This window comes from Myotis myotis, unplaced genomic scaffold (assembly GCF_014108235.1).
Source record: "Myotis myotis isolate mMyoMyo1 unplaced genomic scaffold, mMyoMyo1.p scaffold_m19_p_5, whole genome shotgun sequence".
Classification (NCBI taxonomy): domain Eukaryota; kingdom Metazoa; phylum Chordata; class Mammalia; order Chiroptera; family Vespertilionidae; genus Myotis; species Myotis myotis.
In genome coordinates this window covers 45,989,896-46,003,829 of record NW_023416357.1, presented here as the reverse complement: position 1 = coordinate 46,003,829, position 13,934 = coordinate 45,989,896, and the positions used below count along the sequence as shown (strand labels likewise).

The following is a 13,934-nucleotide window of genomic DNA, read 5'->3' as shown; positions in this document are numbered from 1 at the left end:
ATTGAGGTGTAAACTGACAAAAATAATCACTTTTTTAAAAAACACAAAATTTTCAGCTTTACCTTATTAAAATGAAACCTCAGAGAGCATTTCTTTTATCCCTACTGCTCCTCTCACCAGGCACGTCTGTCCCCTTAGCTACGCCCACCAGCCCACCCCCCTCCAAAAAAAGTGCTGACCACTGTCTGGGCCTGTGAATACATTTTTTATTCATTGCACAAATGAATGATCTAAGAGCTATTAAGAAAGAAGAATGTAATCCCTGTGTAGAGAACTAGAGGGTTTCCTTGACAACAACAAAAAGACAGCAGGGAATGCCCATGTGTTCTATGAATATGCAAGGAGAGGCTGGGCCCAGTACCTGCAAAAATTCATAAAGAATTCGGAAAAAGCTCTTTTTCTCTGAAAAAAATAAAAAGGAATTGGTAGTTACTAAAATCATAAGCCCAATTTCCACACATGAAAAAGCTAATGAATTGTATGTGTGGGTCCTACAGAATCAAAACTATATTTAAATACTATATTATAATAAGGGCTGCAGCTGCTTCTGATCTGCACCCTCCTGGCATCACCCAAACAGACACTGTCCATAGAGGATTAAAATGCTAACAAGCGCCTGCAGTCAAGCAGATACTGCAGTATAATTACCGTTGGCTCCCCGAGGTATAAAGCATCTTGAGTTTTAACTCGGTTTTTACCTATTTAGTACAAGACAGTCTAAATCTTCCTATATTTAGAAGTTCAGCATAAAATAATTCCTAAAGCTGAGAGGGGGTTCATTTGTGCTACGTGGTTCTCTTGTGCCAAGCACTGTGCTTGTAGCAGCATTCTCATGGGAGTCACTTCTGAATGATGTAAGCAATATGTAAGCATAATTTTCAATAAGGAAACCAAGCAAAGTAAGTTCAAATTTAGAGGCAAAATTATCTTACTTAATATCTCATTGATTTTTAATATCCATTACATTAATAATTTTATATCTCTTGACATTTATATCATTTTAGTTTAGTATTGGCTTTACACTTCTTGCCTTGCACTCAGATTTAGAATGATATAAATGATAAAATAAGAAAAGAAAAAATCTGACAAGACAAATAACATCAAGCTGGCCTGACAAATATTATGTAGTTTATATGAACTTGTTTAAAAAAAAAAAAAAAAAAAAAAAAAAACACTAATAAGCCACCTATTTTAAGGCTATAATTGTGAGCATTTGCATAAAAATGTTTGCATATTTCCAAGGTATTCTTTGATGTAAAGATACCAGTATATCATTGTTTTAAAAAACAGTCACAGTTCTGTTACACTAACTTGTGACATTTCAGATGATTTAGAAAAAAAGCATTCTTTAAAAAATAAAATAAAAGCCCAGAATTGAAGGAACTCTTCCTACACCATTAAACCCTGTAAACTTCATACATGTTCACAAAGAAAACCTTTTAATAATTTTCCAGAATGCAGGTGTGCAAATTACTCCTGAAATAGACAGGAGTCATGTTTTCAGTATCCCCCAAACCACTGTTAAATACACCCCATAGCATTTTTCAGCTCATAAAACTTTTATGAGCTGAAAAGTTCCTTCAGATTTTTTAACTGCTAACTCTAGCTGCCCTCTGGCAACAGCACCCTAAGTTGCTATTAAGATCCATTTGAACAAATATAACATAAACATGTCCTGAGTAGCATGTTTTGTTTAATAGTAGTAAAAAAAATATAAAGATTTATAAGATTTGCTGAGTGTAGAAAAAATTATGAATGTCTTGGTTTAGTGTAGCATGGGTGGTATTTTTGCTTACTTGGATATACAGTATACATAGAGGTTGAGTCTATGTTTGTGAAAAGATTTATACAAGTTCATACATATACCAAGGATTTTCCAGTCTGGAAAAATGTGCCTTGATACATAAAAAGGTTGCTTTTTTAGGCACATACGTATTTTTTCTTTGTTAATGTACACCTGCCTTAGAACTCATTAATTTAACATCTGCTTTAGGGCTTTCCCTTGCCAAAGTTCAAAATGCTTGAAAAATTAAGTTTCTCATAGGAAACAAGTAAAAGTAAGCAGTTGTATCTGAGCTAACCTCATTGTCTTAATAAGGCAATAAATAATGCTTTTAGTCATAAAGAGAATGGCATATACAAACTATACCAAAATAATAAAGAGGGGGGAGAGGAGGGAGAGGAAGAGAGAGAGAAAGATGGAGGGAGGAAACTAGGTAGATACAGGCTCACCCCACGCACTCACCCACCCATGCCAACCCTGAAACCCTGTCCTGATGAAGATAACCAAATAATCTCTTTCCCCAGAGTTTTCTGACCACTTGTTCTCGGTGCTGAACAAAAATTAATTTTAAGACAAATCTTGGTCCCATGCTTTAAAAGTGGAAGAAAGAAAAGGAACACCAAGTCATGTCTCCTGGATCCAGCTAAGTTAAGTTCACTAGTCAAATATAAATACGCACCTTTGTATAAATGGCTGCTGGTGAGGTTACTAGACCCTCCATTTCGAGTAACTGTTTATAGACTTAGATTTTTTTTTTTTTCTGCAACTGCCAATTCTTCCAGGGAGATGGGGTTTCACTTTTCCATTTTTGTAATTTGATCACTCTAACTTTAACAGTTTCCCATGTAGAAGGCTTTTTAAATGTGGAACATTCTTTACTGTTTTCTAGATTATTTGATTCAACTTAATATCTACACTAACAAAAGAGGAATATAAATGGGAAAAACTGCTGTGTGTCAGTCATTCACTAAGTGATGGCAGTAGCTCCTTTTCATTTCTCTTCACTTCTTCTTCCTAGTTATACCTTCTTTTCAGTTTTCCAAGCCTACTAACAGCAATCCTCATTCCCACTACTTGGCAACTCATCTTCTCTCTCCAACTCCAGTTCCCAGAGGCAGGAAAGGAATGTAGGAAATACGCTATGGCTTCCAAGAAACAGCATTGTCAGTAGGAAAATAATGCTCCAATCCTGGCCTCTTCCAACTGTATTAGAAAGTGAAGATTAACTTCAATACTCTGGGAATGTATTCCCTTCTCCTCTATTTACGGCCCTGGCAAGAACTTGCACATTGAGAAAATTCTGGACAGCAGAGCTGTGAAGACAGTAGAGCTGTGAAATCTCCATCTACAGAGCTGGAGGCCAACTGATATGACAACAGAGTTACCTGTTTGTTCCCAAAAAGTGCCCTCCTGGGAAGTCTAATGACGATAGAGTTACTCTTAAGAAAAATAACCCTCTGAGGGGCCTATCTCAACAGTAAGAGAGAACACACCACATTCTTCTAGCCCGTCTTCCCAGAGCCGTGTCAAGGAAAAATGAGTAGCCGTTCATTTAATTCACATATCAACACTAGAATATAGCACCTTAATTAAAATCAAGGATCTTGACTCCTAACTTAGAAAGAGACAAACAAACTTGATCTATTGAACTGTGTAGTCTAAACTCAGCTTACCAAAATTAAAAGATGATGTGGTTTTTAGAAAGGAGTACAGTATGTTTGATAATGAAAATTGCAAGTATTAATCAATGTAAAAAAAACACAGCTTTTAAACATTTCACCAGAGAGATAAATAAGCAAAATATAAAGCATTCCTACAGATGAAACAACGAAACCATAAAATAATAACATGATAACCTGGTTTTAGGAAAGAGAGATAATGCTGACATAGCCATCTTCTGAAATGATATTGGATGCAATGAATTACAGCAATTCCTAGAACTGAGCTAGATTGTATTTGTCCTAAATATTTAAAGCCTCATTAAAATACCCAAGGACAACAACTTAAAAACATTTGGAACTTGCATGAAATAACTTTTAAGCAGCAGACTATAACTCACCCACAAGTCATATAATAAAAACAAAACCAAAAAAAAAACAAAACCATAGCAAACCTTTAGATGTCTTTTTGTCAGCCCTAGGAATGTGAAAAGGGTTTTAGCTGTCCACAATGTAAGTACTGAAGGTTAATAGTTAAAGACCAATGGAATGTTAACACAGTCTAGTACTACACTGAGTAGTAATGCATGGAAAGACATTGAAATTAACACACTTTGTTCTGCATGTTCTGAAGTGATGTAACGGGATGATTTGGTTATATTAGATGACAAAGCAGGGCTTCTTATAACCTTTAAAATAAAACTGTATCTAACATTCTTCCAAATTCTTTAACATATTCTTCCAGTGCTTGTACAAATATGTGAAGCTAAAACACAGAACTTTTTCACACTCCAGATATCTTCTAATGGCAGCATTTGGTAAGTTCACTTTTTTTCCAAAAGAAATTTTCAAGATAAAATGCTGATTGCCTTGACTGGTATGTCTAAAAAGCAAAGACTTACCTGTCTTGTTTTCTCTGACCTCAATAATATAAATATTTATGTCAGGGTGGAATTTTGTCCCCGTCGGGGGTTCTGGAGTGGAAAGTGCCTGAGGACGGAAGGCCTCTTTGCCTTCTACAGTGGGCGGTCTTGTTGGCTGTGTGACAGGAAGAGGACTTGAAGTTGTGAAATACTCTCTATCGATACCGGTTTCCATTTCCTTATCCTCAAGGGTAGTGGGAAGAACATGCGATGTTGATTCTGCAATGATTACCATGTCGCTGGTTGTCTCTTCACCGGGTTCTCTGTCAATGAGGGGAGGTTTCTCTGTGGGTGCTAAAGAGGGCTTGAAGGCTGAAGTTGTGTGAAGTCTGTCTGCTGAACTGAAGGCGGTAGTCATCTCACTTGGAACTGTGGCTTTAATTGTTGAAAATTCTGGGAGTTCTGTGACTTTGGGCTTTTCGAATAATCCTGAACCTAACTCAATATAATCTAAGGATGTTTTCTCTCTTTCCTCAATAGTGGTTTCTTCTATAAGCTGGGTAACACTGGTGCTTAAAGGCGATACAACTCCCCTTGGACTAGTACCTTCTCTTTCATATTTTTGTTCAGCCCCCGGACTTAAAAATACTGTTGGCCCCGTGCTTGGTGTTAGCCTTACAACTTCATCTATTTTTGCTTTGTGCTCAGTGACAGCACCAGGTAGATAAGACAGAGTATGCCCAACTTTTCCAATTGGAGTTGTTTCTAAAATTGGGACTCTCTCAGAACTCGTCACCCATCTGTCTTCAGAAACAGTATATGCTGACCCATCACTTTCATGTTCATCCAAAGGTAGTGTTGCTTCCTTGGCTGTGCCAGCTGTAGAACCAAGGGCAGGAACTGTTTTTTCTGGAGTCTGATCTTTCCAAGGAAATTCTTCCTGAGTTGTTCTCTGTGCAATTTCTGTTGTTCTTCCTATAGTTTCAGGAGAAATTGTTGCTTCCAGGTGAGTCTGATCAATGGCATGTATGTCTTGAGAGGGTTCACCTAGAACTTCACCTTCTGATGGAGCAGAAGGTACCAACACTCCCCATTCTGTCTTGGGAATTACAGAAAGAGGAACGGTATGGGAAGTGCTTACATAAGTAGACTCCTGGGTGCTACTATAATTAACGAATGTTGATCCTTCCATATCTGAAGTGTGTGCAAATTGAGGGACAGTAGATACAGGCTCAGAGACATCCATATCTTCTGCTTTATCCAAAGCACTTCCTTCTACAGTTGCATGAGCAGCTCGATCTTCCATGCTTGTGACAGGGGGGACTCTTTCTTCAGCTATAGAATCCCTCAAAGTTGACTTTTCTGTAATGCCAGTTGATGTAGTTGGCTGAAATCTAATTGTGAATTTCCCGTGGTCTGTTGAGTCTTCTTCAGTAAACTTCTCTAATGGCATTTGAGTACTATCTGGGATAAGAGTAAAGTCCTCTCCTCCATCCTGAGTGAAACCTGGGATTTCTTCATCCTTTCCACTCACTCCTGTAGTGGTGAGTAAGGCCGGGGGCAATTTTGGAGAACGTGCATGTTCTGTGGACTCCAACGGCTTTGAGGTTATACTATCTTCATCCCATGACCATTTTGATACAGTGACTACCTCCACACTTAAAGTGCTGTGGGTTGAATGCACTGTTGTAATACCCTCATCATACTTTGTAGTGCCTTGATAGCCATCTGTTCCTAATCCAACTGGAGTTCTTGTAAAGTCTTCCTCCACATCTCTTGCCACTGTTGGCACAACGCTTAGCTTTGTTGTTGTCAGTGCTGGTGAATCAAAGGATTTGGTCATTTCCACCAAAGACTCTGAGGAAGCTGTAGAGAACTTCATTCCAGAGAAGTCCTCTTCCTCTATTTTTTCTATAAATGGGTCGACGGTGACCTTTTCCTGTATTTCATCCTTGGTATAAGTATCCGTTCTCAATGCTGGTATTAGTTGACTGGGGGTGGTATCTTCTGAAGTCTTAGACACTGTAATGACTTCGGGTATTTGGCTGAAGACCAAGGTGCTCTGGCCAGATCTAACTGTAGATGTTCTGTCTTCACCACCATCGCCAGCTTCTCTCAAGGTGAAATAGCGGGTTGTTGTCACTAAATCAGAAGTAGTGCTTACTCTTTTCTTTTCAGTTTTGGATTCCAGGGTCATTGTTGTAGATACAAAAGGTGTTTCAGTTACAGAGAATTCTGTGGAAGGAATGTGCTTTGATATTTCCATAGATGTTACCAAGGGACCCACTTCTATTTGTTCAACTTGTGTAACTGATTCTTGTGTTGGCATGTATTCCATGACACCATTCCACGAATCAGTAGCATGACGGGAGGTGACAGTTGTACTTTGGGGCACTTCTTCCCTAATTTCAGATATGGTACTCCCAGGAGGTGTGGGTGAATCAGTGGCTAATCTGTGTGTGACCACTGGAGACTGAACTGTGGATTTCTGTTCAAAATTGGCTATGTTTCCCACAGCAGGGGACTTTGTTGTAATGACAGGTAAGTCAGTAGTTAAAGGGGTGATTGGTGTAGTTCTGTCAGGTACCATTTGTAGTTCTTTGGATAAACTGTGTGATGCAGTTTCTGTAAGGATATTCAGATCGATGGTTGTAGTCTCTGATATATTCTGTTTGGCTAGAAAATAATTTCAAAGAGTTTGATTAGACAAGGCACTAATAAAAAGTTGCACGTCCAGTGTTTGTTAAATGCTGCTGTGTATTTTGGGGTGACCCAGATGTGTTTTGTGATGTATGGGAATCTAAAAACTACTTAAATTAACCCAAAGGCAACTGAACATTTAATAGTCACCAATTGATCACTTGTTTTATAGTGTAAGGGTTATCATTGCTTTTACCCATTGATGTGAATGACTGTTCCTGGTTAAGGAAAATGAGTATTATCTAGTTTTAAAATACGGAGATGTCCAAAAATATATATGAATGCAGAGTTTGGAAGTAGTAGATAGGTGATTTATCAGAAACTACAGCAGCAACTTGAAGCCTAGTAGGAGAACGTAATGTTACTCTTCTGGAAGCTTCTGTACCCTGCCTCTAGGTTTCTCTCTCCTTCTCAAGCTGCACAGTGACTCAGGGGAGAGGGAGTGCCTTAGATTGCAAAACAACCAAAAGCCACATCAAATGTCCCCAAGTTACACATAAACGATTACATTGTCCATAATGCGGAGGGGCTTCATAAAAACAGGATATTAAACTTTTAAAACCACTCTTCACTGATTCCAGGTGTTGGGCATTTGTCTTCCTCCTCCTTTCAACTCTAGTGGAGCCTCGTTCTAATAAACAATAAAATGTTTTTGGCAGAGGCTACTTGGCATTTGTTGTATTTCTACATTTTGTTCTAATGTTCTGCACAATGTGCTTGTAGCTCTTAAAGGTCTTGGTTCCAGGGTTACTTTAGCATGAGACGCAAATGTAGAACAGGAAGTAAAGTACCCACATGATATATTTTAGGTCTGTAATTACAAATCACTGGAAACAACTCTGAGCATCAGAAAGAATAGGCTCAGGCAATAAAAAGTAACATGTCATCAGAAAACGCTACATTAGAAGGCATCCAGATTTACAGAGAATGGGTTGGCCTGTTTAAAGACATTTAAATTGTGTGTAACAGCGACAGTGTTGGAGACAAGATTCCTTCTCAACATAGGGGGGAAAGCAGCAGCTTAGTACAGAAAGATTCTGAGTTGCCCTAGCCCGTTTGGCTCAGTGGATAGGGTGTCAGCCTGTAGGTTCGATTCCAGTCAAGGTCACATGCTTGGTTTGGGGACTCCATCCCCAGTAGGGGGCATGCAGGAGGCAGCCAATCAATGATTCTCTCTCATCATTGATATTTCTATCTCTCTTTCCCTCTCCCTTCTTCTCTGAAATCAATAAAAATATTTTTTTTTTTAAAAAAAAGAAAGATTAGATTCTGGGTTATTTGTGTGCTGTTTGTTTTTTCAAATTCAGACTTTCAAAAATCAAAAATTAGTTGCCACTAAACTCAGAAGGAAATGTTCTGAGGAAACCTTAGTCATTGCTTTGCTGTATCTTGTACAACTTAAAACTAGTTGTATGGGTAATGCCTGTTCCCCCTGATAAGAGTTGTAGTATCCGTAGTATTTATAATATCTTGTGTCTTACTCTTAATCCCAAAACAGAAGTCCTTGGAAAATAAAATTGCATACCTTTGGGCTCCATCTAGTCTGTCAAAATGTAATGATGTTAGATCAGTGAAACTGTTCTAATACTAGAATGGTAAATACATGTCATTATATATTTTTCCAAACTATAAAATGTACAGCACAGAAAGTGAACTTTACTGTAAACTATAGACTGTGATTGATTACGACGTGACATGTGGGTCTGCAACTGTAACAAATGTAAGGGGAATGCTAACAACGGGGGAGGTGGTGCCTATGGGGACAGGGGATATATGGGAAATCACTCAATTTTGCTGTGAACCTAAAACTGCTCTAAAAGTAAATTCTATTTTAAAAATGTAATGATAAAATGATGTCATTTTGTTGTAAATCAGAGTTGAGCTATAATAGCCCAGATTAATCAACTTTATAATAAAAACTTGGTGAATATATTACAGTGCATTTAAACAATCTTTAAAGTCTGTCACTATTTATCCTTCTTTAGTAAAACAAAACTAAATTTAAAAACAGAATTGAACTCTTCAAAATATATAAAATATCCTTTTTCCCCTTTTCTTATTTTTTAAAGAAAAGCTCTTTCTACATTCATTTATTGGAAGAAGCTTTAATCTATTTTGATTGACATGAGCAACTTAAGGAGCCAAATTGTGGTTGACTGTTTTTCTTTTAATTCAATTCTCTATAGCCTCTGAAATTCCATCACTGTTACCTCATTTAACTGCCAAATATCATTTTTGTCTTATAACCGCATTCTTTGGGAAAACAGTAAAATGTACATTCAAAGAAAGTTACCATGGAAACATAATATAAACACTTACTACACTGCATATTATAAAAAATTATTCATTATTATTAACAACAAAAAAGGTAATTTTGCTTTTTCCCTCTGAGTATTTCATAGCTGATGAGATTAATTTAACAAGAGGTGATAACTGTATTAGGGCCAAACAGAGCCTGTGAATCAGGTATCCTTAGGTTCCAAGCCCAGTTCTGTGCTAGCAACTTCTACAAGGCTATGCAAACACTTGACGGTGTTTGAAAATGAAGGGCTCATTTAAAACACTAACTATGTCATTGTCAATTATTACGAGACCATTTGGTGTTGGCTTCATCTAGTCCTGGAACATAGTGAAGTGACCATAATGTGAGTCTGAGAGGATCTCCCTTACAAAGCCAGGATTTGTGTGATATATATATATTTTTTTTTTTTTAAAAAAAGGTTGTCAATAATTTTAGAGCCCTGTTAAAATGTCTGCTCATAATTAACTTAATTAATTATACTACTTGGAATGAAAAACCTCAAACTTCCTTTTTGGGGTTGGGTAGATTTTTCATCAATGTAACAGCCGATTCCCATCATAACTCAGCATAGCTCCTCTTCTGGGCCATTTGTTTCAACCACTTGCCCCACCCCGAAAAATCTTTTTTAAAAAATACAAATAACTTTGAAGAGGGTTGTAAGTGTCACTGTATTAATGGTGATTATTATGAAGGTGAGAACACAATTCTAGGCTATTCTATAGGTGTCATTCCAGAAGCACTCATATGGAGAAGTTTACGTCTTGGAAAACTACCAGTGTCCCCTCAGCTTCATTGCCGAGGGAGCCAACAGAAATCAGCATGCTTCTTTTCCCACAAAAGCTGCTTCCAACCTTGCAGCTGTCTACCACACAGATGTTTCACATCACTGTCCTTATGGCATTTTATGTTCTATGGACTATCTTCTCCATGCTTCTGTTGGGAGACATCTGGCAGATTTTTCTAATAAAACATAAAAACCCAATTACCAGTGTGATAGTCGATTTAACTCATACCCATTAGCCTACATTATATGGAAATGACTAACTTCCAATTAGTTCTTCTAGTTTAAATGTTTTATACATAAATAACTGTAAACATTGGAATCACAAATAAAGTGGATTCTCAGTAAGTTGATTCTATGTAATAGTTGGGGGGAAAGTAAGATTGAAACAGTGAGATTAAAATGCAAAACTTTTAACATAGTTTTATAAGTGAGTGAATGCTAACATATTCAAATTCAATAAACAGAAAACATTTTAAAAATATCAATAAGGGAAGAATAAATGTTGGTGCCTATACTCAGATTATGATCTAGGTCATACAAAAAATAAACTGACCAAAGGTTAGAAGGGCAGGCCAAATTTAAAAGTAAACAAATATGGCCCTAGCTGGTTTTGCTCAGTGGTTGGAGTGTCTGCCAGTGGACCGAAGGGTTATAGGTTCAATACCTGGTCAAGAGCACATACCTGGGTTGCAGGCTCAATCCCAGGTCCCCAGTTGGTGTACATATGGGAGGCGACCAATCTATGTTTTTCTCACATCGATGTTTTTTTTTCTCTCTCTCCCACTCCTCCCTTCTCCTCTGTTCTCTCTAAAAAGGTCAATGAAAAAAATATCCTTGGGTGAGGATTTATAAAAATAAAAGTAAACAAATATGGATGAAATAGCATATAAAGTGGTGAGTACTTATTTAGCCTTCTTTAGGCCACTATTTTAAGTTCCATAATTAATCAAACAGAGAGATATAAAAAAAAAAAGGAGGGCTCAAAGCAAGACCAGATAGATGATTAAAGGCTTAGGCATTGAAATTTCAAAACAAGGAAATTATTTCAGTTAAGGAAGACATTGAGGGACAACTGAACAACTGTGTTCAATAAGAGAAACAGCTGTTATTTAGATTTTGGTCTCTAACTTAAAAAGGAAAAATGGACTCCAATTCTAATCCAATGGATTTATGTAATTAGAAAAACTATCTGGGTGACAGTAATAAGGTATTAGAATGGGTTTTCTAGGAAACATGTTCTACTACCTGTCTTGAGATCATTAATAACATCAAATGAGAGATTACCTTGAGTCTTGAATGCTTTTGATTAACGTAAGTTTGGGGGTGTATTGGGTGAGCTTTCAAAGCCCTGTATAACCCTCTAACTTTCACAGAACTCACTTAACTCTGAGGTCAGAGAAAAATCAAAAGTGCATAGTTTAGTTTAATTAATTTACTGGTTTTTAAAATTTATTTGACAAGAATAGATTCTAATTATATTTATCACCAGCCATTATTAATGTTCTATTTAATGATTTTTAAAGGAAAAGGGAATTATAGCAAAGTAAGATTGGGTACTATTCATTCACCAGGAAATAACTATAAAAACACTTTCTACATTTGGTAAAAGCAAACGAGAAAAATATGGTGATATTTCTACATTCCTCTACTTTACCAACCAATTGTACATCTCTGAAATCATTTTTTGAACTGTCACTAGGGCCACAACTCCTACAAAATTTACCCTATAGAATTTAGTCATTACTCAATTATGTGGGGAAAGTGAATGACAGTCAAGTCATTTGAGAATATTTTTCAAATTATTATATACATATGTGTGTGTGTGAACACATCTATATACAGGGTGGGGCAAAAGTAGGTTTACAGCTGTTCATATGGAAAATAATACAATGATTAATAAATAATAATACAAGAATAAACTATGTTCAAGTGCTCACAACGGTAAACCTAATTTTGCTATACCGTATATATTAAAATAATTTTTAAAAAATAAATCAGCAATTTGGGGAAGCTGTTGGCATTTCATGTGCTTTAAAAAAGGTTTTTATGTTGACTCAACATTCTAAGCTTTTTATGCACTGAATAAATTTTGAATGATAGGTTCTTAAAGGTAGGGAAGAAATAAAGAAGAATCTAGCCTTTAGTTTAGGTGGGACAAAACCCAAAATTTGAACCATTATATTTGCAAGTTATATATATATTCATTTGAATTAGAAAGAAAATAATAGACCTAAACTTTCCAATTTTTCAAAGATTTTCATGTAGAGTTTTAGTAGGTGGTGTTTATATTTGAATCCAAGTAGCTTGTTATTTCATACATTCATGTGAATTCCTCATTTAAACAAATAATTTAAAACACATAGGATGGATTATTTGTGTCTACAGACAGGCTTTGATTTAAATTTTACCTTCAGGGAGAAAAAATGTTTAAAAGTTTTCTAGTGCCACAAGAAATATATATAATCAAGGGATGTAGTGAAGTTGAAGAATTCTACTCTTTCCCTAATTTAACCTCTCTAACCCCTTCGTCCCAACATACACCAAATCCAATTTTATTCCTTAATCCTATCAGTCACAATGTAAAACTGATCATTGAGCCTGAACTACTCGAAAATCACTGTTATGAGAATGTGACTTAAAAGAATGTTTATCTTTCCACTTTTAGGAATAGGTTTTGTCATTGTTGTTTGTTTTCCCAAAAATTAGCAAGAAAGACTTTCCTATTGTTTCAGGGTTTAGAAACAAAAGCTAGTATTTTCAATGGCTGTTTATTGCCCATTTGCATCGTGCTAATACACAACATGTGGCTTTAACACTCAGGAAGTTGGGTTGTTGGGAGGAGATCCAAGCAGAGGCCTCATAGTGGGAGGCAGCAATGTGTGAAATAACACCTTTCCGGTGTACTAATATCTATTCTGCTGACCACTCAGATCCTAGCTTTGTCTTTTTGGTTGATGAAGAATGCCTGTATATTTCACTTTAGAAACCAATTACATTAGCTATTTTCTACTCATTTCAGTTACATGTTGCAATAACAAGATGTATTAGAAGCTTGGTAAAAACTTTTCACTATATTTCAATAGAACATGGCTCTAACTTAAACATAACTCAAGGTCACCCAAAATTTTGGGAGATCTTTGTTTAGCTGTCACAACATAGACCTGACAGTAAATAACACCAGACTCTGGATTATTTGCTTGTTTAATTAAACATTCTACAAGTATTATATCATGAGACTACTATTGATAAAGTCACTTAAGGTCAGTTGAAAATTTTAAATAAATATATCATGAATGTTGAAAATTGTTATTTAACACCAATTTAAGTAGCAAACCTAATGAAGATAGCAAAAAGCATATATTCTATGTCAATATGATTCTAGTGAATTATTATAAAACACATTTCCATTACTTGAAACAAAATGGGATAAAAGAAGATTTTAATTTATAGCATGATTCATTTTTAGGTATTAATTGAATGCTATGATTATCTATGTCAGTTCCAAGTACTCACCTGCAATTACTGAGATTTCAGTTCTCCACCATTTCAAAGAAAGACATACCAAACAAAGACAAAATAAATAGACTCAAGGTCTCAACTCAGCCACAGTTGACCTTGGCATTATAGCACCAACTATCTAATTGCATTTAAGTACTGAAATTAATATAAAATAATGACTCATATATATGTTTTGTGGTGCAGTGGGGCACCATTAAGACCTTAACTTGACATTTCTTCATCCCCTTTAAAAAACCATTTGTCAAACTTCATGCAGTTATAACCATATCACTGCTGTTCCATCTGCATGCTTTTGAAAGTTACTGTACTGTTTCCACTCCGTGCA

The 13,934-nt window shown here is 36.2% G+C and overlaps 1 protein-coding gene across 3 annotated transcripts in view; it reads right to left on the bottom strand.

Moving 5' to 3' along the window:
* The window catches only part of VCAN (versican), a 106,181-nt gene that overhangs the window by 52,056 nt on the left and 40,191 nt on the right, over nt 1–13,934 (bottom strand). Inside the window, exon 7 of one of the 3 annotated variants that reach the window (XM_036309020.1) lies at nt 4,344–6,980. The exons of the other annotated variants lie outside the window; for them this stretch is intronic. Within the exon in view, the coding sequence (XP_036164913.1) occupies nt 4,344–6,980 (2,637 nt within the window). The remainder of the gene's footprint in view (nt 1–4,343; nt 6,981–13,934) is intronic. 3 annotated transcript variants of the gene reach the window in all.